Raw genomic sequence first — 27,068 nt, 5'->3', positions numbered from 1 at the left:
GAGAGCTTGGGAACCACGGCCAGACAGCACGACGGGCCGCAGAAACCAGGGCTCCGGGTGGTCCTGGGAACTCCCCAGCACCTGCGCTAGTGTGAGCACGCGGGGGACCCTGTTCTCTGGGGCGGGGGTGGGAGGCTGGGAGGGCAGCCAGGCCCCTCCTGGGCCCGGCCTGGCCAGAGTTCCTGCCATCCTTGGAGTGGCGGCCCCCCGGGGCAGGCAGCTCCCACCCACATGGCAGCCACGGCTGGGCCGGTGGGCTCCGTGTCTTCTTGCACAGAGCACGTGGGGTGAACCCAAACCCTCAATTATGCCGGCGCACATCTGCAGATCCCACTCAACTGGAATGGTGCTCAGCTATTTCTAACTCTGCCTCAGGCCCCCTTCCTGCCTGAAAAATCATCGTTGGGAAAATAAAATAAAATCAACCAAAGGGGCCAGGAGGCTACAGTTTACCGTGATCCCCTTCCAGCCTGATTCCACTGCCACCGTGTGAGTTCACCGTCAGCCCCCAGGCGGCAGGACCCCAACACTGCGTGGGGGCCAGTGGGTCACCCCGTCTCTCGGGCCGGTCTCTGCCTGGCGGCCTCTCCCACTCAGGACCGCCAGCCCACAGGGAGGCCTCCCTTGCTGCCCCAACGAAGGCTTCTGAGCCCAGGGTGCATCCAGACCGAGCTTGCCACTGTGGGTGGGGAAACTGAGTTCCACAGGGTGCAGTGACCCAGCCAAGGGCGGGATGGCTCCTGGGGCCCTCATGCCCCCTCCTGGGTCCCCGGGCAGCGAATGTCTGCCGAGGGTCGGTCTGGCTTCTACTTAGCTTCTTGCACTTTCTCCCCATCTGTCTATCCTCCGCGAGCACCCCGCACATGCCAGGCCCTGTGCAGGCAGGTGGGCGGCGGACGGGGTGGGACGGGGCCTCCTGTCGCTGATCAGTAAGCAGGCAAAGGTGACCGGTGAATCACCGGCAGTCACTTGCAGTCCCGGGTTAGAGACGTCCTGACAAGCTTGGCAGCTCCAGCCACGCCTTCTGCGGGGCCCCCGAGGGCCTCATAGCCCTTGCCCAGGAGCAGCTCAGGGGCTCAGTGTTGGTCGGCTGAGCAAGTGACCGTGTGCACGCATGTCCGCAGAGTCTGCAGAGACCACCATGCTTTGGGGGCAAGCTGCTCCCTGAAGCCCAGCACTTTCTGCCACTGGAGACACACAGGGAGCCGGGGCCCCGCAGCACGCAAGCACTGGGCATCTCCTCGGGGCCCTGCCCGGCACTGCCCGGGGTGGGGCAGCTGGTGCCGGGGGACCGGCATCGCGGGGCTCTGACCGCACCTCAGGAGGTGGGGAGTGTGTCTGTGGATGGAAGGCTGAGCCAGATGACAGGACGGACCCCTCCCCCGGCCCCTCCCGCCGGGGGGCCCCTGAGCTCCAAGAAAGGCCCCACGAGATGGGCACAGGGAGGGAGCAGCCAGGGTGGCCCTGGGGGTGTGTGGGAGGGATTGAGGCCCGCAGATCCTCCCTGCCATGTCAGGGAGCCCAGGAGGCAGGTTCGCGTCCCGTGGAGGCCGGGTGCACTGGCTGGGCGGGGCGTGGTGGGTTTCACCCGCAGAACGGACGGGAAGGCCCCTCGGGGGACCCACAAAGGGGTCCAATGTTGGGCCCGGGGTGGAGGTGGCAGGACCAGAGCCCATGCCAAAATCCTGGGGACTTACAGCCTCTCCCTGAAGGAAGAGACGCAAGCTGGGGGCAGCAAGGGTGTGCCTGGGGCCCCCAGCCGGCTCCAGATCCCCGTCCCTTCGTTTTACCCCACGCAGCTTCCAGTCCTTTCTAAAGAGCTAGGATAAGAAAGGCAACACCCCCACCCATTCATGACCACACAGCACCAGGCACCATGGGGTGACGTGCCTGCAGACGACAAGAAAACCGCCAGTGTCCTCGGCAAAGCGGGGCTCCCAGGGAACCAAGGGACAGGGAGGCAGGCAGCGACCTGTCCAGAGCCATCTGCGAGGCACTGGGCTGAGTCCCGACCAGGAGGCTCCCGTGAGAGGCCAGAGAAGACGGTGCCCCCACGCCCTGCTGGGGGTCTGGGCAGGGGTGGGCCTGCGCGTGCGCCTATCACACGCAGATGTCCACCCGCACGTGCGCACACGCATGCTCCCAGGCTCTGGTTCCCGGGACGGACCCCCCTCTTCCCTCCCATCCCGCAGGAGGCCCCAGAGCGTCAGCACTTGCCGAAGGAGACCCTGACCCACCGGTCGCGGTCTCTCACGCCGTCCAGCAGAGCTGCAGCTGCCTGGCCTGTGGCTGTCTTCCAGAGTGCCACCAGGGCATCTGGGGGAACGCCGAGAGCAGAGTCCAGGTGGGGGTGACCCCACCGAGCGGTCAGGGACCGCCCTGTCCTGTGCCGGGTCCCCTGCTCTGTGGAGAGGCCGGTGAGGCTGGACAAGGACACGGAACTCGCCAGCCCGTTACATGGAACCACCCCCGAGATTTCCACGGACAAATGAAACAGCTCCTGCTTCCGGCCAGTCCTCCCCACAGCCCGGCACGGCCGGCTGGCTAACGCCTGGGCCTGGGGCGGAGGAGGAGGGGCCCGGAGGGCTGAGAGCTGCCCTGCAGGCTGTGGGTGCAGCAACTGGGAGCCCATGCTTCCAGGACTCTGCAAAGCCATGGAAAGGCTCTGCACTCACCCCCACCCTGGCAAGCGGCTCCTCCACCGGCCCCAGCCAGGGCTGGGGACACGGTGCACGTGCCTGGGCGGCGGGGGGCTTGCTGAGCACAACCAGGCCTGGGCCATGGGGAACAGCTGAAGGTGGGGAGGGACAGCAGGGCACCAGGGGGTGGGGGGGGACGGCAGAGGGTCCGGGGGTCTGACAGTGACTTCGGCCTGTGTCCGCTGTGCAGTGGCTGCCAGAGTGAATGGGGCTTGTAAAAATTGTACATCTTTGTTAATGTACTTAATGTTTAAAGACCCGTGGGATTTCTACAAGGTATGCAACAGCGATCAGCGATGCCGAGTTCTTCCAAGGCACAGGGAATCACATGAACAGGAGTGAAGAAGTATGTTCCTGACAGTTTACGTAGACACTTTACGTGTTTGAGTGTTTCACTTATTCGAGGACTGAGGAGTTTCAAGAAACGCAGAAATGGATACACGTGACCCAAGAAGGCAGGGGAGTTGGGAGGAAACGCTGGGAGACGCTGGGGGGCAGACGCCAGGCTGAGATGCAGCCCTGACCTCAGGAGGAGAGGCCGCCAGGAGGGAGGTCGGGGTCGGGTGCCGGCCTCCAGGGTGGCTCCTGCCTGAGCCTGAGGCCTGGCGCCTCTGGGCGCGGCCAGCACCTTTACCAGCAAGCGGCTGGCTGGTCATGGGTTCACCAGAAAGCGCACGATGAAATGAGACAGAAAGGATGTCATTTGCTATTGCATTCTGTTCGAAGCGTGCACAACACACAGGCTCTTCCCTTTTTATGCAAGAACAGAAAGAAAAGTGGGCTGTTTCTACAGATGTGGGCAGTGACAGGTGAATGGCCCACTCCACACCGTGGCAACGCGAAGTGGCGGCCTCTCTGGGGACCCTGGCCTCCCGCGGCCTCGCCCGCCGCACCCTGCCCAGCCCACAGCGCCGTCTTCACGGCAGGGCGGGGTCAGGAGTCAGACCAGTGGGGCGGTGGTAGGACCAGCCCTTTTCACCCAGATTCTAGCTCTGGCAGGCAGCCTCCCCAGGCCGCCCCAGGGGCGCAGGAAGTCCCCAGCCCTGCTGCTGGGACCTGCTCGCCCTTCACAGGCAGGTGCTTCATTCCTGGTGAGTGCCCCAGCCCTGCAACCCAGAGCACACCTCAGGCCTCGACACGGGCACAACTCCTCCGTGGGAGCCCCCACCACGCCAGGCACTGCGCCCCAGCAGCATCTCCAGAGAGAGAGTCTAGGGCCAACACAGGCTGCGCAGTACCTGCCCCCGTGCGCCTGGGGTCCCAGCCCCGGCCTCGCCAGCAAGCCGGAGGGCGCGTCCCATAGAGGTCGAGCAGCGGCCCCCTCCCATCCTGCGGTGCGGCACACTGACCTTGCCACGGTCCAGTCCCAAGGCCGTCTCCCTGGCCCAACACAGACCCTCACCCTATCACTTGAGCTGTCCCCTGAGCGCGGCTGGTGCAGGATACCCTGGGCCTTGTTGCCCTGCCCCTCCCAGCAACGGGACCAGTGTAGCAACAGGGGGATGGCAGACAGCCGGAGGCGTCCCGCAAGAGGCCCCCAGGCCACAGGGCAGAGCTGCGGGTGGCCGTGGGTCAGCAGACTCGCCCCCTCCCAGCGCCATGGACCATGCCTGCCTGAGGCGAGGCTGCTCCCACCAGCGTGCACGGCGGGTCACAGCAGGTCCTACCTTGAAGATGAGGCAGTCGGCTTTGTGCTCCGCGTACATGGACGTCAGCCGGTACTGGTTCTCCGTGGTGATGTCGATCTGGTAGCCCGTGAGCGCATAGCAGACTTTCCGGAACTCTTGGATCTTGGTCTGAAAGACCTCCTTGAGCCGCTGATTCTTCAGCTCAGCGCTCTCCACCTGCTTCCTCAGCTCTGAGGGGGGAGAGGAAAGGGGGTGAGCCTGCAAGCCCTGAGAAGGGGGGGCTCGGGGGGGCAGCAGGGGGCCCGGGTCAGAATCACCAGGCGGAGGGTCGAGGAGGAGACGGGGTCCTGTCCGGTCCTGCCCGGACAGGCCAGACATCTTCCCGGCTCTGTGCCCCGGATTCCACCCCCGGCCCGGTCCCTTTCTGAGGCACAACAGGGGCAACACGGAAGTCGTCCCAGGTCGGGACATGAGGGTGTGAGCACCAGCCCTCCGGCCGCAGACTTCAGTCACCGACTGGGGACGCCGGTCCTGGGTCCCCATGCACGGCTGCGGCCGGGTTCCTGCTGGGGGGCTGGATGCCCACCCGCCTGGGCCAGCACGGAGAAGTGCTGAACAGACGGGGGGCTTTGAGAGGAGATGCCCTAGAGATGCCTGATCATGTTCCGGAGACAAGGCCACCAGGTGAAGACAGGCCCCCGGGTCCCATCCGCCCCCAGGCCCGCTCGTCACTCCTGCCACGGTTTATGGTTGTACGGGAGAAACCAGCTGTGCCAAGTGCAAAGCCGTCAGGAGGCTACACAGCAATTACCACGGATGCTTCACCCAAGGTGCCTTCCCGCTAATTAAACCTCGGTTATCCCCCCAGTAATTAGCGAGGCTGGCTCTCCTCAAACACAAGTGCCACCTCTGAAGCCAGGAGCTCCCTGGTGGTCCCGTCTGGAGCTGACGACGGGGGTGCCCTGGGCAGGATGGGAGTCTGGCTGGCCGACGGGGTGGTGGGAAAGCCCCCGGCCTCGGAGCTGGTCAGCCCGGCTTGGAGCCCTGCCCACCGTGACAGCGACAGCAACCCCTCATCCTCAGGCCGAAGCCCAGGCCCGCCAACCACCAGCTCCCTGATGGGGATGAGAGCAGGCAGTCACGTCAGCCAGCTTCACATGAGCAGATGCGGGCAGGGTCACTTCCTGGAGGAGGTGAAGGGGACGGGGAGCCTGCCTTCCAGGGAAGGAAACCCACTGGAGACCCTCCAGCCGCTCTGCCCGTCCTGACCTGAGGCCTCGAGCCCATCATCCTCCAGCTCCTGGCTGTGTGTCAGGCACACAGCCGCCTGCAGGGGCATCACGAGAACCAAGCTAGGTCCATGGGGCCACAGCACAGTGCTGTGTGGGTTCAGGACACAGCACCGATGGTGGGGGCTGCGCAGCCGCCACAAGGCCACGTGGAGGGTGCCGATTCTCGGCTTTACAAAGAAGGACCTGTGTGATTCAGTGCTTGGCCATGAGCACCTGGCACAGGGAAGGCCGTCTGTCCGAAGGCCAAGCTCTCGGCGACCCCTGCCCCTCACACACTCCGGACGGTGCTGGGCTTATGAACACAGACCCTGGGTCTCATCTGCACTGCTGCAACTCTGCGTTCTCCCGCTGAACGAGGCCTCCTGATACCAGAGGACGGTTCCCTCTGGCCTCTCCACCATGCGTGTCCATCCACTTGGCCACACGCCCTGCCCTCACCTGCGCCCCGTTCATCAGAGAGCCCCGATCGGCCCTGCTGGACATTGTTATCCTGGAGCAGAGAGCCTCTCCTTCAGGACGCGGGCACAGAGCCCTTGATTAATCGAGTAATCAGACTATGAAATCAAAGGGGTAACCGGCGGCTCTGACCCCGCACTCCTCCCTGAGTCTCTCGGCCAGCCCACCGAGGATGGATCTGCTAGTGGGAGGAAAACCCATTCCACAAGAGAAAATTCACTAACCAAAGTTCTGAGGTGATATTTCACCCGTCAGAGCCTGCACTGCCTTTAATGGATCTCAGATGTCCACTAGTAAAAATTAAATTTCAGTAATAACGCAGCCTGACCTCGGAGAAGGTAAGAGCCCCTTTACCCACACATACCAAAATGCTGCTCCCACGCTGGTGGGACTCCGACAAGTAGATGGGGCTCGGGTCAGGAGCGGAGGAGCCAGGCCACCTGCCACCCCCCCTGGGAGGGGCCCCCGGCGCCAGGCACCACGCACACCTTACCCCGCGCAGCCGCTCAACACCACGAGGCAAGTCCCACGTCATCCTCTGACGGGCAAGAGTGGGGGTCGTGGGGAGCGGAGCAGCCTCAAGGTCACACGGCCCGTCAGAGTAAAGAGGGCTCTGACCCCACTGACCTGGAGGCCTGCTGCGGGTCAGGCGAGAGGCTGGGACTCTCAGGGGCCAACGCCTTGACACAGCGAGTTCAGGGGCCACCGTGGCCTCTGGCTGTGATTCAGGAGCAAAGTCAGTGCTCTGACCTACCCCCTACACTGCTGTTCAATCGCCTATGTAAACGTGAATGAATAATTCACACGATGGTTTGGATTAAATAAATGAAAGATGTGCCTTTCGCCTTGGAGATGCCACCACTCTGACGCAGCCTTTCCTCAGAGCAAGCAGCACCTTCCTCTGGGTGGGGTTTGGGGCCCTGCACGTGGCACTCACAGGATGCTCCTCCAGCTCCCAGTGACCGAGTGCCCGAGACCCCTGGGGTCCGCGGTGACCACAGTTGTGCACCCACCGCAGGTACCCTGCCACAGCCACCCCCAAGGCTGGGCCTGCTGGTGGTGACCACACGTGGGCAGGGCCAGCGCAGCAGACCAGTGGCCTCATCAGGTCTACTGAGAGATCCTGGACCGCCCACCCCAGACCTTGCCTGCTGTGTGCACATCTGGGCATCACCAGACATGGGATGGAGACCTCGTGCCTGGGGCCCCTCCACTCAGGCCCGGGGCCAGGCCCACACTCTGGGGCCCAGACTCGCCCTTGCCCTCAAGCCCTCTCCTGCCCCCCTGCCCTCAACCCTGCTCTCCACCTGCGCTGGATGGGGGAATATGCCCCCCTACCACCACTGTCTCTCCTCTCTGGGCCACCCCCACCCCTCCTCCACTCAGCAGCCCTTTGCAAGTCTCTCCAAGAGTCCTTGGTGAGGGACAAGGAAGGCAATGGACAAGTAGAAGCCAAAGAGAGGACACGGTCACCCAGAGCCCAGGTGTGGAGGGTGGGCAGGGGTGGTGGGGGCCGGGGATGGATGCCAAGGTCAAAGGGCCATGCCACCTCTTCTCTGACCTGGCATGCCCAGGCCCGCCGGTTGCCCCCAGCCATGTCCACAGGGGCCACTGGACGGCTCTGCCCTCCGCCCCCTGCTCCTCATCTATGCCCAACGTCTGGCTCCTCCTGGAGTCACAGAAGGCAGCTGGGAAAGCCCGTGCGATGGACACAGAACAAAAATAAACTGCTTTTCATGTCTCCGTTATATAAAGGCCAACAGGAGAGAGTGCTTCACCCCCGAGGGGAGAGATGTCAGGATGAAGGAGCGGCTCTGGGCACAGAGCTCTGGAGAGCCAGATCACAGTCTGAAACTCACAGGAAGGTTTTACTCTGGAGGGTTGGGGAGTGCGAGTGAGAGGCAGACGGGTGGACGGCTGGACCTTCCCTGCAGAAAGCCTCTTCGGGGCCCCAGCGCGCGGCGGCACTGGCCAGCAGAGCCTGCGTCTCTACTTGGCTAAAAGTGCAGGCACTACTGCGGTCTAATCCCCTTCTTACCAGGTTTGCTGGGGAAAGAGCTGGGTGGGCAGGGGTGGCGACGACCGAGGTCTGTGCCCCACGGGACCGCTGACCCGGGCTCGGGATAGAGGCCGGCCTCCCGGCCCTCGCGGGCTGCCGACGTGCAGCCGTTTGCTCCAAGCTCCTCACTCCCTGGGCTGTCGAGGAGTGCAGGCAGACAAGACCACACGAAACACTTTCAGATACACAAGCGGCTCTGAGGAGGGCAGCCCAGGTCTGACGGTCCACGTCCCGCCTCTCCAGTGGCCTGAGCGTGCCAGCAAGGTGCCTGGGTCTGATCCTGAAGCCCACTCAGAGCCAGTCGGCCCCGCCCTGCGGCTGTTCTGTGGGACACACAGATCTCCAGCCCCGAGCGCCTCAGCCTCAGCTCCATCCCGGGACCTCTCAAGGCAACGGCTCCCCATTAATGGGCTCCCCTGACCCACATCTCAGTCCAGACAACTCCGACAGCAGAGCAGGGGCCGTCTGATGGCCACCATCCCGGCCGCCCTGTGGGAAGTCAGCCCCTTCACAGCGGAAGCAGCTGGAGGGGGAGAGGTGGAGCCCCACACGGGGCAGAGCTGGGACCGGGATGCGAGGTTGCTGGGGCCCTGGGCCTCCCACCAGTCAGCTCAGGGTGGCCTTGGAGGCCGGGTCAGGCCCTCTGCACAAAATTCTGAGCTCTGAAGGGAAGACGTGGTCTGGGTTAAAACCCTCTCCTGGGGCGCCCAGGTGGCTCAGTCAGTCGAGCATCTGACTCTTGATTTCAGCTCAGGTCACGATCTCAGGGCCATGGGATCAAGCCCCTGTGTTGGGCTCTCCACTCAGCACGGAGTTAGCTTGAGATTCTCCCTCTCCCTCTGCCCCTCCCCTGCTTGAGCACTCCCTTTCTCTCTCTCTCCCTCATATAACAAATAAAATCTTAACAAAAAAAACCCCACAATGCTCTCCTGCGGCCATCAGGCCTTTGCCGAGCAGCCCAGGCTGCGGACTCTCCAGTGGCACCTGACTAGCTTTATTTCACGCCCTGAATGAAGCACCACCCTCCTCCTCACCTCAGGGCCTTTGCACATGCCTGGAGCAGCTCCCCCTGGTTCCCAGCTGACTCCCAGTCACCTCAGCTTCAAAACCCTGTCTCTGGAATGCATCCTGTCTCCTGTCGTAGGTTCTCAGGGTACGTGACACTGTCCACTGTAACACAACAGAGCATTTTTAAAAGCTCCTGTGTCACAGTTATTTTTCCAGCAGACTCTAAGCTCAGAACAGCTGAGGACTAGGTCCTTTCGTCCCATTCCATCCTTAGGGCACCTCAAGGAGCCAGGAGTACAGAAAATGCCATTTCTGCATAATCCTAAATCATAACCCCCTAAAAAATCAGTGTAAACAAAGGTAACACACACACGGGGCTCCCCTGTGGACACGGCGGATGGAACACATGTGTTTGTCCTTGCTCCCTACCGCAACCGCCGTGGGGGACGAGGGGGGTGGGCAAGATGTGCGCAGACGGAACACAGAGGAACGCGGCTCGGCAGACCTGGGGGAGCAGGGCCTCCCCGCCTCGGGTGGCGGCGAGGCCGACTGGAGCCGAGGCACACGTCTCCTTCCTGCCCCCCAGGTGATGGCGTCGCCCCTCGGGGCTGCTGAGGCAGATGCTGATACCTGGCCCCTCCCCCCCAGGCCAGGCCCACGCCCGGGGGGGTGGGGAAGGGCTGGAGGGCCCCCGTCCCCGTGCCATCAGATTGCTTCCTGAGAAGCCAAGCAGTAAGGTGCGGGCTGGGACCCACGTCTGTGGTCCACACCTGCGCAGGGAGGCGGGCAGGAGCACAGGCTCAGCAGAAGTCAAACTGCGCCCGTGAGCCAGTGGGGTCTGAAGCGGCCTTCACATCCGCCCTGCGCTCAGGCTCCCCGGAAGAGGGCTGGGGCCGTGCGTCCCCGCGTCCAACAGACCAGGCCGAGCGGGGAGGCCCACCAGCCGGCCGCCTGCCTGGATGCGGACAGGGCCGCTGGGGAGGGCAGTGGAGAGGAGGGGAGAAGGGCCGGGCCCAGGGTGGGGCGCACAGGGCAGGGAAGCCGGCCGGGGACCAGGGACCGGGGGGCCAGGCTGCTGCCGGCCGAGCCACCAAAGGCAGGCAGGCCCGGCTCCTGCAGTGGTGCTTTGTTTAGGAGCTGGAAGCAGCGTTTGAAATTTACCTTTGGGGACCCAGGACAGAGTCATTTTTCTTTTTGAAAAATGAATAAAACACTCAGCCAATGCTAAGATTCTCAGACTTAAACACAACAAATAGCACTAATATTTCACCATTAGCAACAAAAGCCCTCTGAGCCCGGGCTGTGCCTGGCAGCGGTTTCTAAACCCGGCACAGGTCAGGGCCACTCCGAGGGCAGCGTGGGAAAGGCAGTGAGGGAGGCTTCGAGACCGGCCTGCCTGGAGGGAGGCGGCGGGGTAAGGCCCAGGGGCCAGGGCAGGGTGGCATGTCCCCTACTTTTCCAAGAGGCTGGACAACCGGCTTCCCGCTCTGCCCCAGGCCGTGAGGCTGGCGTGTGTGCCCTGGACCGCGGGTACCGTGCCCCTCATCCCTGGGCGTCCCCGGCACTGCACTCCGCAGCCTGGAGGGGTCTACGCGGCAGGGACGGCGGCTGGCGCGCCCTCGCGGTCCATGGCAGTGGATGGCGACGGCAGGGCTGCTGATCGCCTACCCACCCCCCCCCCCCCACGCTCACTGAGCTCCGATGCGGGGCCTGTCTCCCCGGCCCGCCCGTGTGGAGCCTGACTGACTGCCTGGCTCCCTGGTGGGGAGGCTGAGCCCAGAAAAGGGGTGGGCCCGCTGTGCACCCAGCAGTGCTGGCCGCAGCTGACCTGTCCACTATCTCGGGCCTAACTAAATGGTCCGGTGCCCGGGCAAGGCCCTGCAGGGCAAGAGGGTCAGGACAGACAGCGCACAGCACCCCAACGGGTCCCCCAGGACACCGGCAGCTGGGCCCAGATGTTCTAGAAGGCCAGCTGGTGCTCTGGCCACCCTCGGCCCATGGCTCGTGAGTCCTCCCAAGGTCCAGGAGGCACACCCGGCTCCAGTCTTGGCGGTGGGCATGAGGCAAGGGCAGTGCCACCCTCCACCATGAACAGGCTCTGGGAGAGCCGCGGTCTGACGGATCAAGGTCCTGAGTTGGGTGTTTGCTTTCTTGGGTTCAAGAAGCTGGTGACGGAGCTGAGGGAAACGCCTGCTCAGTGTCGGGAGGACACACGGCGGGGGGCGGGGGGGGTCCAGTGGTCACGCCCGTGGAACCAAGCCGTGGTGCCACACCACGAGGCCACACGGGAGCAGCTGTTTGAGGTGGATGTGCTGGGTCTGGGGAAGCTGGGGCACCAAATGCGTCCCTACGTATCTGAAGGCGCGTGGATGAAAGCAAACGTGTTCTGAGTTGGTCCCTGCAGCTGAACAAAGACCAGGGAGGGGACCCGCCTCTGTAAGGAGGTGTGTCCCAGGGACGGCTAAGTGTCGGGGCAACGCAGGGGCCTGACCTCAGATAAAAGAGCAGCTTGCGCCCATGCACCTTGAGAGGCTAGCTGCCCCAGGGCGGTGCAGCAGGTGCCCGGTCCACACTCCCCACCACACAGGACCAGGCCAGGGGCCTAGGAGCCTGGCTGGGCCTAAGGTGTCCCCGTGGGAAGCGCCCCTGGGCCTGGGCCTCCCCGGCAGGTGCAAGAGAAAGGGGGTGTGGGGGGTGGTGATGGCTCTGTTCAGGGCCAAATTATTCAGGTCTCGTAACTTCTAACTATTTCAGTTTTACATTTTTAAATGTTTAATAATTAAGCATCAAATATGTATGCAATTTTATTAGGAACCGTGGGAGCGAATACCACAGGGGCTGTAACTGTGGGTCTGGGTCCTGGGCCTGGCCGACCGTGAGCAGCGGGGAGGAGACATGCCTGCTGGCTGGACCACTGCCTCAGGCAGGCCTTCTGTGGGTGCTGAGCCCTGGGGACGTGTGTGCAAAAGCAGCAGGGCCACCTGACGCGGCACGTGCTTCCCTCTGATGGACTCCTTTTGGAGGCTGCCTTCCCATCCCAAATCCAAATCCCAGGAGTGGGGCCGGGAGGGAGCCTGGAGATGCATGTGTGCCTGTGCCCGTGCCCACTGGGGGGCTCCGGGCGCCCACCGCCTTCCCTGCACAGCACTCAGGGAGGCCTTCCCACGGAAGGCCACGGCAGACACTGCCGACCCCCACTGCGGGCCTCAGGGACCGGTGGACAGGCCCCTACCACCCACTAGACACAGCCTTTTGCGTTCCTAGGGAATGTTTTGTTTGAGCCGCCTGCAGCCGGAGGGCCCCTGGGACAAGGTCTCTCCATTATGAGCCCATGTTCCCCTGCTGGGCCGGAAATTGCACGTTTTACACAAGAGAGAAGACATTCGCCCTGGAATTATATGCAGATGAGCAGCGTGTGTGCCCACTGCCGGCTGCCTGGCAGACGCCCGCCCTGGGTAAGCTCGATGCCAGCCTTCAAACAGGGGCATCTCTGTGTGATTAACGGCTCACTCCACAAGCAGCTTGTCACCTTGCACAAAAATGATCTGAAAAGACACCAGCAATTACAACCCACCAGATTACGGGGTGGGAGTGTCCCGGGGTGACAGGCGGGAGCTCATGTGATATCATATTCCTGGGAAGGCTCCCTCCCCCACCACGGAGAACAGAGAACAGTTGAAGCCCCAGAGGATGCCCCCCCCCCCCCGCCCCACTGGATGCCAGGCTCCCCACCCCGCCGCCTCTTTCGGGAGTGGACGACCAGCTGAGCCTTGGTGGAAGGCCATGGCCGGCCCCTTGTCCGGGCAGCTGACAGATGTGGGGTCAGGCCCAGGGAAGGTCGGTGCCTTGTTCACTGTCACCCGGCCAGGGAGCAAAGAAGCCGGACATTCAAGCCAGGACTTCGGGGCGGGATGGATCCCCCAAAGCCCACCAGGCAGCACCAGTGCTGCTATGAGGAAGCAGCCCTGGACACGAGGTGCCACCTCAGGTACAAAGTCTGGTCTGTTGCTCGTTCGAGCCTTCCCAGCCATGCCACCGGCAGGGGCCCCTCCGGGATCCCAGCGTCCCTGCACAAGCTCACAATCCTCTGACTTTGTTTCACTTGTTTGGTTGTTTAGGGTACATTTCTTCCCAACTAAAGCACATACCCCATCAGGGCAGGGTCCTGGGCTCCACGAGGGCCAGGAAATGTGCACCCTGTAGAGACCGACCACGCTGCATGCCCACCGGCTCATCTTAAGCTACGTGAACACCTAAGGAGCATCACCGAATCTCCATTTCAGGGGTGGGGACCTGGGGGTCAGACAGTTGGAAGCAAACTGCCTGAGGCATCACACACTCACGCATGCACACGCACACAGGCGCTCACACACGTGCACACATGCATGCACGTACATGCGCTCACACACACCCGCTGGAGCCAGAAACCATCCAGAGGAGAGATGCACACAATAGGTACACCCATCACAAACCCCATGAGATGTAAACCAGAGAACACCACTGCTTAACAAGTTTCCAACAACTTCTTTCCACACACGCCCAGGCAGGTGGCCTGTTGGGCTCATGGAGCAGCGGTGGCCTGGGGCCACCAGGCGGGAGGGCCCGCGGGAGGAGGCAAGAAGTCGGCAGCCGCGGCAGGCTCGCTCCTACTCCGTTCTGCACGGTGTGTGCATTATTCATTTCCAACAGTGGGCTCCCGGCAGCCGAGTCCCTGGAAGGTGCGCTTCCTCTCAGAAGAGGGAAGAGCCTCCCAGAGCTCATCTTTTATTGACGGAGTCATTTTCGAGTCAATCTGTCTGCTTTGGGCAGGACAAGATTTTAAATCTTTCTTTCTCTCCCTGCTTTTGAGATGTGGCAGTCTATTAAAACCTGCTAATGCACGCGGCCAGGCGGATGAAGGAACTGGACGGAGAACCGGCTCCGCGGCTGCAGCCGCCCACAGACCCGAGAGTCTGGAGGAGGGAAGGCGGGGCAGACAGACGGTGGGCAGGGGGGGCAGTGAGTTAGCCCTCCGGGGATCCAGAGGGGCAAGGACGCAGGCTGCCCTGAGGGCCAGGCTCCCCGGAAGGTGGGGCGTGGGGTGAGGAGTGTGCTGGACGCACAGCCCCGAGAGGGAAGCAGCGCTCTCGGGCGGCAGGCACCTTGTGCTCAGGGACAGACGGCAGCCCTGGGGTCTGGGGGCCTGCCTGGGGGGTCAGCGGGCCGGGGGCTCCACCGCGGAGACAGGCTGCTCCTCCCAGTGCCCACAACCCCGTCCGTGACAAGCAGCTGCCCGTGTGCAGGCCGAGTGGCCTCTGCAACGGAGCTGCCGAATGCCAGGCGAGGCTCGGGGAGGTGAAGGGACCTGGCCGAGCACATGCAGCGGGCAGAGAAGCTGCCAGGACCAGAGTCCATCCCGGCTCAACTCTGCTGGGCGCGGCGGGGCGCAGGGCTCTCCCGGACAACAGCCACGGCGCACAGCACGCTCCCAGCATGGGAACTGGGAACGAGTGCCCACCCTTCCCCGGTCCGGCCGCAGGAGCCCCTCCTGCCCGTCCTGCCGGCCTCTGCCTCCAGCCCACCCTGGCCTGATCGCATGGGACTACAACACGTGCCAGCCTCAGACGCCATGGCAGGCAAGCAGAGACGCTCCCGGGACCCCACAGCAGGCTGGCCCCCCACGCCGTCCGCCTGGGGGGTCCACGGCCTCTGTCCAAGGCCAGCTACAGGCTGCTGACACCTCTACGCCCCCGAGTCCTAACGACCTTGTGAAGTCAGAGAGAGGATGTTTTCCCGAAGGTCAACAGATGGGTGACTAAGACAGAGGCTGTGGGGAGGTGTCAGTGCCCGATACCCAAAACCAGGACTGTCTGCTCATCAGCAGAAGGGCTCTGCAGACAGGAGTGAATTAAGAAGGTGGAGATGGTCCAGGGGCCCAGGGTCCTCATGCGGCTTCTACGAGCAGAGGAGATGGGAGGGTGCGGGTCTGAAGACGACGCACCATTGGCATGGGTCAGGGAGGGGCTGGGGCCACAGAAAGCAGCTGCCTCCAGCAGCCAGAAACTGCAATGGAACAGGACCCCCCAGAGCCTCCGGGGGATGCAGTCCTGCCAACACCTTGCTGTCAGCCTCCTGATGTGAGACTTCTGACCCCCAGTGCTGCCCAATGAGACCTCTGTGGGAGCAGGTGACCACCATGGCGGCCGCGGGCACCCAGGGGTGTGGGTGGCCGCCACAGAGGCCTGTCTGAGTACAATCTCCCCGCCCCTCGACAGCAGCGGCAGGACTGAGCCCTCACAGTGAGCGGCCCCAGGGACAGGGACATTAGAAGGGCTGGTGAGTTACTCACCCAACAAGGATGTGACAAGAGTGAATTGCATGCCTGGCATCATTCTAGGCTTAGGGCACACAGCATGGACACACATAAAAATCCCAGGTCTAAGGCACTTACATTCCCATACGGGACACAGATAAAAACACACATCAGCAGGGCGGGGTGGTCTCCAGAGCTGGTAAGCACTATGGAGCACCAGAAGGCAGGGCTGACAGGGGGGCCGCAGTATGGCCCTGGTCACAGCAGACCTCCAGGGAGCCAGGGCACAAGCTGAGCACAAGGCGGGCAGGAGGCGGCCCGTGTAAAGGGCCTGAGGCAGGAGGCAGCTTGAACTGTTCAGAAAAGCAGGGACGACGCCAGCAAGCCAATGCAGAAATGGACACGGGAACGCAAACGGTAAGTTTGGGCTGGGGTCATCCAGACCACAGAGACTGACCTGCAGTCTGTGTGCTGCCACTCCGCTTTAGCAAACGGCCTGTGAGAAGAGGTCCTGTCTGCGCTAGCTGAAAGAAACCCAGAGGGTTTTCTCGCTTTCACAGAAAAGGCGAGAAGCACAAGTAGCGTTCATGTTGGTTGTGCAGCGAGCCCTCAGGGGCAGCGTGCACCACCAGCAGCACGAGCGGCCCCCCAGCTCCTTCCCCAGGAGCCACACGCAGCACCCCAGCATCCAGCCGCCAGTGCTCTGAGCCACGGCCATGAGCATCTGCACTTCTCCCGGTGGATCTCCTACAGTCCTTAGCAAGATGGGTCGGAGACAGGTGGTGTCTTCAGAACAACTGGACCTCTACATAGGAACAAATGAATGTTGAACCCTCCTTCACATCACATACAAAAGTTAGTTTGATACAGACCACGGGCCTAAAAGTTTCTAGAAGAAACCGGGAGATGGCAACGCCGGGGCAAGCCAACATTTCTTAGACAAAGAACTAAGCACAGAAGGAAAAACGAGTAGATTCGACTTCATCAAAATTTAAAACTTTCGCTTATTGAAAGGCAGCATGAAGAAAATGATCACAAGAAAACAAATACTCTAAAACCGGGCTGAAGACTAACGGAGACCCTTTACCGGAGCAGATGTGTGAACGGCTGATGAGCTGTGGGAACGTGCCTGACGCTGCTCGCCGTCGGGGAGACCCAACCACAGCGGATGGCCGCGCCCTGGAGGCCAGGGAATCAGCAGCAGCAGGGGCACGCGGGACCCTGAGATGCTGCCGCCACTCTGGAAAACAACTTGGCAGCTGCTTAAAGGTCAAATGTAACCCAGCCCCCATCACACCCCAAGAACCAGGGACCCCGATTCCACTCCGACCCCGTGCAAGGCTATGCGCACACAGAGCCTCATGGTGCCACGTCCTCGGCAGCAACATTCCTACGAGCCAAGAAGCATCCATACCCCCCGCATCCGCCAGCTGACGAAAGCCCAAACAAAGCGAGGTCCAACCATGAATGCTACTTGGTAACGCACACAACGGACCTCAACACGTTCTGGCAGGTGGCAGGAGGGAGACATGTCACCAGAGGCAGGACATGGACTCTGACCCCATGGCGGAGTGCGGGAGCGGACCCGGGCCCTCAGTGGGCAGCAGGGACCCTTTGGGGGTGATGGAAAGGCTCATCGTTGTGACGGCTGCAAGCCTTGCATATTTACTAGAAACCACTGTATGCTTTAAACAGGTAAAGATTGGGAGATTATTTTTTTATTTTTTTTAAAGATTTTATTTATTTATTTGACAGAGACACAGTGAGAGAGGGAACACAAGCAGGGGGAGTGGGAGAGGGAGAGAAGCAGGCTTCCCGCTGAGCAGGGAGCCCGATGCGGGGCTCAATCCCAGGACCCTGGGACCATGACCTGAGCCGAAGGCAGACGCTTAACGACTGAGGCCCCCAGGCGCCCCGGGAATTTATATTTTTTAAAGACTATTCGAACAGTTACAGGGTCACAGCAAAACTAAGCGGAAGGTACAGAGATTTTCCTTATGTGGACACACGACACAGTCCCCCCACACTGACGTCCCCCAGACGGCGCATTTGTCACAATCGGTGATCCCACGCTGACACATCATCACACAGTTCACAGGAGGGTCACTCTGGGTGGTGGACATTCCGTGGGTTTGGATGAATGTACCATTATAATCATACAGGGTATTCAACGCCCTGTGACCCGCCTCTGCACCCCTCTCCAGCCCCAGCACCCGCCCACCGTTTACCGCCCCCGCAGTCCTGCCTTTTCGGGAGCGCCCCACGGCTGGAATCCCACAGTCCGGAGCCGGCTCGGGAACACACGTGTCGGGTTCCTCCACGGCTTCAGAGCTCACTCCTCTGTAGAACTCGAGTCACAGTCCACCGTCTGCACGGCCCACGGCGTGTGCGTCCATCCCCGACTCCAGGGCACCCTGGTCGCTTCCAGTTTGGGCAGCTGTGGATAAAGCTGCCATAAACATCCGTGCGCAGGTGTGACGGGGACCTACGTTCTCACGTCCTGGGGGTAAATGCCGAGGAGCACGTCCGCTGGACTGCATGGCAAGAGCGTGGCTGGTTTTGTAGGAAACCACAGGCCCCCCCACCGACGTGGCCGTGCCATTCCCTGCTGCTCCCACCACTCCTGCCCTGAGACAGGTCGGTTCCAGCAGCTCTGGTAAGCTGCCTCATGCCCACGCGCCCTTGCTCTGATTCTCGGGAGTCTGTGCGGACACCATCTGCCGACCGCCCCCCAGCTCAGGGCCTCAGCTCACAGGAGGGGAGCCAAGGGGCAGAGAAAGGGCATACTCTGCCCAGACCACCCAGCTGTTAGGTGTCCCTCTGACCCTCGGGCCACCCGGTGACCTCCACCGAGGCCGAGCCTTCCAGGGTTTTCTCTGCCCACTCTGCCTGCCCTAGGGCACGAGGCCCAGGCTCTTGCCTTTGAGCGAAGGCGGATGCCTCAGTTCACACTGGCAGTCTGCATGTGGGACGGGGTCGGGGGTGGAGCTGCCAGGCTACAGGACGCTTCTCCACCCCGGATGGTCTTGCCTTGACAGACAGGCTCCCGTGCAGGGGTCCAGATCAATGGGGCTGATGATAACGGCCTTCATCACCATTACCGCACACCAGGCGCACACCGCACGCTCCCACAGGAATTGTGTGGGTGCAGGAGGCAGCCTCCACGACGGCCCCAGCCAAGGTACTGGCCTCGGGAGGGAGCCAAGCTGACACCGGGGGTGGGGGGGATGGGGCGGGGGAGGTGCAGAAACCTGCCCAAGGTCACACAGCTGAGCGGCAGAGCGGGGACTTCCAGAAGCAAGTGTTGCTTGATTCTAAAACTCAGAGTCCAAGGATTGGATTTCTCAAGTCAGAGTAGTACTTCCTTCACCGGCTCAAGAGGCCCTGCTGTCTGGGACCCAAACTTAACTTAAATGAACAACAAGAACCTCCTGCAGATGGATCTGGGGAGCCGCACTCCCATGCCCAAGTCTGTGCACCCCTGGTCCACCCAAGAGATCTGTAGGCCCTGCAGCGCCCAGGAGGTGGGCACATAGTCGGCCACACAGCAGCTCCCAGAGCCCGAGAGGCCATGGAGCACGGAACCCCAAACCAGGGACTGTTCCCTCCGCCACACGGACACCACCCCATGTGGTGGTGAGCTGTCCAGCAGGTGGGCACAGAGCCTGCTCAGGGCGCGGGATCAGGGAGACCTAGGGTCACTGTTCCAGTAGCTTCATGGGGACTTCTGGCCCAGAAAGATGGAGTGGACTTCTCCCCGCTCCTCCCTACCAAAGACAACTCTGTGCCTGGCCGTGCCGGGGGCAGCACAGCAGAGTTCAGAGGGTGGGAGGAGGGGGGAGGGCTGGGACCCGGAATGGGAGCCACAGCAGAGCAACTCGGGACCCAACCTGGAAAATTAAGGTGACCTGGACCCTGCATTTCCGCCCTCCCAGCCCAGCAGCAGATGGCCAGGGCCGGCCCATGCGTCCCGGGGCCAAGCAGAAGGACGCCGCATGTCCAGGGGAGTGCCAGCTCCCAGCAGCCGGGCCACACAAGTCCGTCCCCGAGAGCCCTCCCTGCCCAGAGACAGCGAGGTGCAGCTAAAAACTCGCCTACCAAAGTAATTTACAAACTTAATGCAGTTTCAATAACAACCAAAACCTCCACGGGTTTTTTGAACTTGACAGACTAATTCTAAAATTCCTTTAGAATAATAAACAGGTAAGAAAGTCTCTAAGTGCAAAAAAGTAACCCCTTGCTTTATACCAGATACTAAAACATATCTTAAAGTTACAATTATAAAAAAATATACAGTAGAAACGAATGAAACAAACAAACAAACAAACAGGAAACAAAGTATGGATCCTGTTACGTATCAGAACCTCACAAAGATAAAGACATGTCATAAACGTGTGAAGCAAGGAATGATTACCCGATAAATGGGAGGCAGGCGACTGCTCCGTACATGGTTTGGGAAGAGGTCAACTTAGACCCTGACCTTACTCGACACACCAAGGTAAGTTCCAAGTAGATCTTTAAATGTGAAAAATAAGCCAAAAAAAAAAAAAAAAATCCCATAAGAAAACATGATTATTTATCAAAAGGACTTTCTAAGCTTAAAGTAATGGAATTAACAGAAGAGAATCCAAAAACAGTTAAAAATTTTGACACAAATTAATCATAAAGAAAACTAGAAGCTTTTACACAAACTGAATTAGGAGGAAATCAAGGAGCACGGACTTGGTGAGACCGTAGTGGAAGGAGCAGATAGGACACATTCTCCCTTGTTAGTGAGCGAAGGAACATGCGTTATAACAAGGTACCACTTTTATCTAAAGTTTTAAAAAATTGTGCCGTAAAATTGACATTTTTTGGTGTACAGTTCTGCAAGGCCACCACCTCCAACATTCAGGACCGCTCTGTCACCCTGGACAGCTATCCGCCACAGGCTCTGTGCCCCGGCCCCTGCCACCCGCCACCACACCTGTTCCTTGACCGGCACTCTTGCCCTCTCGGGGACTGGCTCCTCCCACAGCGCAGGGCCGCCCCTAGGTGGTCAGCAGGTGGTCACTCGGACGCGGAGCAGTGTTCCACCAGCAGATGGACCGCCTATTCTCCACTCACCCGTTAAAGGACATTGGGGCTCTTATTGGTTTTTGGTGACTATGTGTGACACTGTTGGAAACACGAGTTCCAGTTCCAGGAAAGATGAAGGTGTGAACTCAAGCCTGCCTTTCAGTGAAGGTGCTCATGCTGGAGAGTGCGCATGGAGCGGCCGGCCCCGAAGGGAGAGGCTGCTGCTGCCTGAGGACGGGACCAGAGGGCCAGTGGCACCAACCCCACCGCCCTAACCATAGGAAGTCCCTGCACCAGCCTGTGTGAGCGGACGTGCGCTGTGTGCGACTTCTCATCCGGAGCACATCGCGTTTCCCCTCCGGCTACAACTCCGGTCAGGGCGCTGCTCTGTGGCGGGCGGCATAAGGGTCCTTTATGTATTTGCTGGACTCACACCCAGGAATTGTATTTGTTGAGAATGGACAGAAATGGCATTATGTTTCTGACTCCAGGGCCCATGTGTCCGCTGCCGGAGTATCACACGCAACCCGCGTAGTCTTCCCGCACACACACGCACTCTCTTATCACATCAAGTGTGTTCAAGCCTGCAGGATGCAAGATCAACTGGATCACAACCATCGGTGCCAAACTCACTTCACCAGGCTTCGTGTTTGGTTTTACTTCTTGCTTGGGGTTTTATACCCAGAGAGTCGTCTGCAGAGGAACACTTCTGCTTCCTCCCCTCGCGTCCCTGTGCCTGCTCTTCCCTGGTGGCCCAGACTGGGACTTCCGCCGTGCTTACTCAGGGCGCTAGACCACCTCTACCTTATTTCTGGTCTTGGGGAAGCATGGATTGGTGTGGGGGTGCTTGCAGACGCTCTTTGTCAGGCTGAAGGAGCCCCCTCTTTATTTAGTTTGCTGAGTTTTCCTGTTGAGTTTTGTCAAATTACTCCATCAGTTGATTAGATCACATTGATGCGGTGGATGACATCAATGGATATTTGAATCCTGGAATACAAAAATAAATGCCTATAGGTCCTATTTTCTGTCCTGTCACTGGTTTTCAAATTAGGATAATATTTGCTTCATAAAATGAGTTCGAAAGTGCTCCCTCTTCACTTTTCTTGAAGAGCTTGTACAGAGCTGGTGTTAATTGTTCTTCATTTGGTACAATTCACCAGTGAAAGCACCCGGCCTGGAGATGTCTTTTTTGGAAGCTTCCTGATTGTAGCTCCAACTCCTGCATCAATTATGGGACTGTTGGGGCTACCTCTTTCACACCGGGTGAGCTTTACAGTTTGAGTTTGCCAAGGTTGGTTGCTGTTGCTTATTTGGGTCCTGCTGCATCCCCCACCCTGCCCCGGACGACAGGCACTGAAGCGCGCGCTGGATGCAGACAGAGTTGAGAGAAGGAGGTAGGAGAAATCCCTCTTTCTTCCTCTTCTCATCCCCTTCTCCTCCAGGTCCTTGGCAACCCCGTGGAGGTGCAGGTGCAGCTGGGCAGGCACCTAGCTCTCGAGAGCTGTGACCTCAGGACATTGGGGTGAATCGCAGCTGCTATCCCAGCTGTACCCCATGGCGCTGGCCTTCATGCTGATGCAGCTGTGGAAGTACACAGCAGAGCAGGGAAAGCAAAGCTCTGGGTTTCCGGCCTGGAGCCTCAGGGAAGCAGAAACTGTGGGGGATCAGGAGAGGGGACTCTAGGGGGCATGCCTGGCACCCACACAGGCCGTGGAGACTGTGGTACGGGTCCCGAAACTGAGCAGGTGTGGAAGCACAGCTCAGAGGGCACGGGGACCGCCCCCTCAGTCCACCTGCTGAAACCAACTGACTGGGATTAACATTCTCCACAGCACAGCAAAAAGATCGAGAATCTCCCAACACGGCATTCAAAACCTACAGAAAACATCCAAAATTAAGCAGCACGGCCAACAGGTGCCAACCCAGGATGACAGAGATGGTAGAACTGCCAAGCAAGACTCCACTGATGCCCCACATGGACTTCGCGTGTCATCGTCCACCCAGAAACAGTATTTACCACTGAAACTGGCTGCAGAGAGCATATCGGTGTACAGGTCCCCTGTCCCCAGATGCTGCCGCTCTCCTGTCCCCCACTTTTAACTTACAAACACCATTATCCGCGATCTGAGTTTCTCACGGTCTGTGTCTCTTACACTGAGGGCAGATTATCCGAATGACTGTAGATGACTCATCAGAAGCCATGGAGGCCAGAGGTAGAGAAGCAATGTTGATTTCCATAATGCTGACAGAACCCCTAACCCAGAATTAGCAGGCGCGTCCTTCAGGAGTGAAAGGCAAGATGGGGTCACCACGTGGAGGGAACCCCGAGAACCTGGTACCAGCACATGTCCTCTGAAAGAAACACCTGGGGAGCAGATAAAAGGGGGAAACTTGGAATTTCAGGAATGAAGACAAAGCAACAGGAATTCTACACGTCTAGGTAAAAATCCTGAACTTTTTTTTTTGCTCTTTAAAATACGTATGACAGTTCAAAGCAAAAACTGTAACATTTCATGGTGGGGTTCTCAGTGTATGTGGAGGAAATGACCTGCAAGCACGACCACACCAAGGGCGGGTGGGCGGGAAAGCCGGTCACGGTAAGATCTTGACATTCCAAGAGGTAAAACAGCAGATACAAGTGCACTGTGAGAAGTGTGTGTACTGTAATCAATCCCTAGAAAAGTCACTTTGAAAAGTGTCCAAAGAGATACAATGAATTAAAAAACCCTAAGATATAACAAAATGGGATACTAAAAAATGTTCAAAGAATCTGGAAAGAGGTAGAAAGAGGAAAACAGGAATAAAACACAGAGAGCAAGCAAAACTAATCATAAATGGCAGACCTAACTCCAAACGTATTAAAATATTACATTAAATATAAATGGTCTAAACACACTGATTAACAGACAGAATACACCTTCTTATCAGGTGCACATGGAACATTTACTAAGATCGCTCAGTACTGGCCATCAGACAAATCCTGAATTAAAAAACAAGTTATACAAAGTGTGTTCCCTAAATGTAATGGAATTAAACCAGAAATCAATAACAGAAAGCCACCTGGGAGATCCCCAGACATTTTGAAATTAAAAACACACTTCTAAATAACGTATGAATCACAGAGAACATCTTAAAGGAAATTTGAAAAATTTCTCACCTAAACACAAATGAAACTACAACATACTAAAATTTGTGGATGCAGCTAAAGCAGTACTCAGATGGAAATTTATAGCATTAAATGTTTATTTTAGAAAACCAAAAAAGATCTCAAATGAGCAATCTCACTTTCCAGCTTAAGAAACCAAAAAAAGAGCAAGAGGAAGTCAGAGTAAGCAGACCAAAGGAAGTAACAAGGAAATGAGCAAAAAATCAGTAAAACTGAAAACAGAGTAACAATACTGAAAAATCAATGAAACTGAAAGCGAGGTCTTTGAAAGACTGACCAAATGGGCAAATCCTCTTCAAAGCTGACAAAGGAAAAAAAAAAAGGCAAAGACACAAATTACCAAAATCAGGAAGGAAAGAGAGGGTAATCACTACAGACTCGGTGAGATGATAAAATTAGTAAAAGAATAGTACAATTCCTGTAATAAATTTCACAACTTAGACATAAAGGACCAATTCCTACAAAAACCCACAAACTACCACAATTCACCCAAGAAAAACCAGATAAGCTGATATTCCTGTGGTCTTAGTGCACATGGGCCTCCTGTCACAGAATACTGCAGACAGCGTTGGCTTATCAACACGAGCTTGTACTCCTTGTGATTCTGGAGGTCGGGGAGTCTGAGATGAAGGCGCCGGCAGATCTGGGGTCTGCGAGGGTCCAGTTACTGGCTCACAGACAGCATCTCCTGTGTCCTCACGTGGTGGAAGGAGTGAGGGAGCGCTCTGGGTCTCTTTTCTGAGGGCAGTGGTCCCATTCATGGGGGCCCCACCCTTCCTGATGATCTCATCACCTCCCAAGGCCCCACTTCCTAACACCACCACACTGGGGAAGAGGGTCTCAACATACAAACTGTGTGTGTTGGGAGTGGGGCACAACCGTTCAGCCCATGGCCCCTGTAACTCCAAGAAATCCTCAGCGACCCAAATCTACAGGTGCAGATGGTGTCCAGCAGGTGTCTATAAAATAGCTAGAGAGAAGGGAATGCCAATTTGACACCATCTCCTCCAGAAAACAAAAGAGGAAGGAGCATTTTCTGACTCATTTCATTCATTATGCTGATAATCAAACTAGAGAAGGACAGGACAAGAGAACCACAGACCAATATGAACAATGACACCAAAATTATTGACGAAATATTAGCAAGTTGGATCCAGCAACATAAAATGGAAGAACATACCGCAACCAAGAGGAATTTATTCTAGGAATACAAGGCTGGCTCCAAATTGAAAAATTTCACTAAGTAATCCTCCACACTGACATCTTTTCCAGTCATGGAGACACAAAATTCAGCATCCAACATGATAAACCCTCTCAGCAAGCTTAGAGGGGACTTCCTCAGCTTGACAAAGGGCATCTACATACAGCCTGCAGCTCACGGCACGGGCGGTGGGGAGGGACTGAACGCCCCCTAGGCGATGAGGGGTGCGGCCGGCCGCTCGCCTGTGCTCACCACCACTCAGCAGTGCACTCTCCAGCCAGGCAGGAGAGCAAGAACAGGGAACGCGGGTGCCCAGGCTTTATGGGAAAATATACAGCAGTCCCTCTTCACAAATGGCATGACTGCAAAAAATAAAATGAACAAAATCCAAACAAGACCCTCCTGAAACTGGTACGTGAGTTCTGTGAGGTCACAGGACACAAGACCAACCATACTTCTAGACACAAAGCAAGATCAAACACACACACACAATAACTCCAAGAATTTAAAACAACAAGGAAATACTTCGGGACGTTTCTAACAAAGCACTTCGTGGGTGTGTGTGCAGAGAATCAGGAACCGCTGATGAGGGAAATCCAAGGAAGCCTGAGTCAGTGGAGACACATCATGTTCTGGGTGGAAAGACTCACCACCTAGAAGTACGATTCTCCCCAAGCTCATCTGCAGATTTAATGGGATGCCCATGAAAGTGTCGGCAGGATTTCTGTAGATACAGACGAGCTGACTCCCACGTTCATGTGGAGAGGCAGCGGGACGGGAACGGGCAGGGCGCTCGTGAAAAGGGGGCACCGAGTCCGAGGACTTGCGGTACCGATGATGAGTGTCCAGCTATGGCCACCAGTCAGGGTGGTGGCAGCAAAGAGACAGACATGTAGGTCAGAGGGACAGAAGACGGGGCACACATAACTCTGCCAGCGGACAGGACCACGGAGCAAGGGTAATTCAGTGGAAGCACAAGATGCTTTTCCACAGCTGACGCTGGAACAACTGGACGTTCATGTGAACCCCTCTTGAAAATCACCTCAACCTCAACCTCACATCGTATGCAAAACTCAACTCTACATGGATCACAGATTTAACCGTAAAACTGAAAAACTCTTGGTAGAAAACTAAGAAAAAAGTGTCTTGACCTTGGGTCAGGCAGGGTTCTCAGATGAGACTCCTGTAAAAGGAAAATTCATTGTCCGAGAGCAAACGAAAAATGTTTGCTCTGAGAAGGACGCTGCTAGAAAATGAAACTCCCTGAACTTGATATAAAGAAAACAATCCTATAAAGGGGGAAACTGGAACACAGACCTACCCCAGAGGACGCAGGGATGGCCCAAGGTGCTGCAGGCGCTCATCTTCAGACACCGGGGATGCGCTGCATCACAACACACACATGTGCACACACACACATGCACGCACACACGTGCACACATGTACGCACATGCGCACACAATGCACGTACACGCATGCACGCACGTGCACACACACACATACACGCGTGCATGCGCGCACACACGCACGTACGTGCATGCGTGCGCACGCACACACACACCTGAGAACCACCCCTGCAGCACCAGCACCTACAGGGAAACACAGCCACGGGCCACGTGTAGACACTGTGGGACAGGGGCCAGTTTTTAGGAAGCCAACCACGTGCTGACCAGGGACCCAGCTGTCCCCACCAAGAGCATGCCCCGAGAAAACGGGCTAATGCTCCCAGAAGCACCTGTGTGGTGGTTTCCTGTGTCTGGCAGTTTGATATTGGTGTACCTGGGTGCATCTGACCCCTTCTGGAAGCTCGGGTTCAATGTCTGCTCTGTTTTAAAGCCTCTGTGGTGCTTTTCAGATCCACCCCACGTGTGCGCCACTCAGGCACCGGCCAGTGGCTTCAGAGACCCAGGCCACCCCTCCCTTCCCACCTGCTGCCAGGCCTCGGGGGTAAAGGCTGTTCTGCAGGGTGGGTGGGCCAGGAGAGCCCGAGACCGGGACCCTCCTGCAGCTCCCAGTGCCCACCCCTGGGGGACAATGGGAGAGCTCATCTGGGGTGGGGGTCGGAGGTGGCTGGAGACACCCTACATTGCTCCCTGGATTCTCTGGGCTCGTCGGTCTTCTTTCCCCACCCGGATCGTGCATTCCTTGCCGGCCGCCCTCACTGCAGCCCCACACAAGGGGGAGCACACGTGCTGGGGGCGGGGGACAA

The 27,068-nt window shown here is 58.4% G+C and overlaps 1 protein-coding gene across 2 annotated transcripts in view; it reads right to left on the bottom strand.

Annotated features, from left to right (window-relative positions):
• The window catches only part of LOC118355945 (mitotic spindle assembly checkpoint protein MAD1-like), a 228,895-nt gene that overhangs the window by 38,344 nt on the left and 163,483 nt on the right, over nt 1–27,068 (bottom strand). For both annotated transcript variants that reach the window (XM_035722600.1, XM_035722599.1), the window contains one exon: nt 4,367–4,557. In XM_035722600.1, the coding sequence (XP_035578493.1) occupies nt 4,367–4,557 (191 nt within the window). The remainder of the gene's footprint in view (nt 1–4,366; nt 4,558–27,068) is intronic.

This window comes from Zalophus californianus, chromosome 10 (assembly GCF_009762305.2).
Source record: "Zalophus californianus isolate mZalCal1 chromosome 10, mZalCal1.pri.v2, whole genome shotgun sequence".
Taxonomy (NCBI): Eukaryota; Metazoa; Chordata; class Mammalia; order Carnivora; family Otariidae; genus Zalophus; species Zalophus californianus.
The sequence above is the reverse complement of the archived record's forward strand: the minus strand, read 5'-3'. Positions and strand labels throughout refer to the sequence as shown.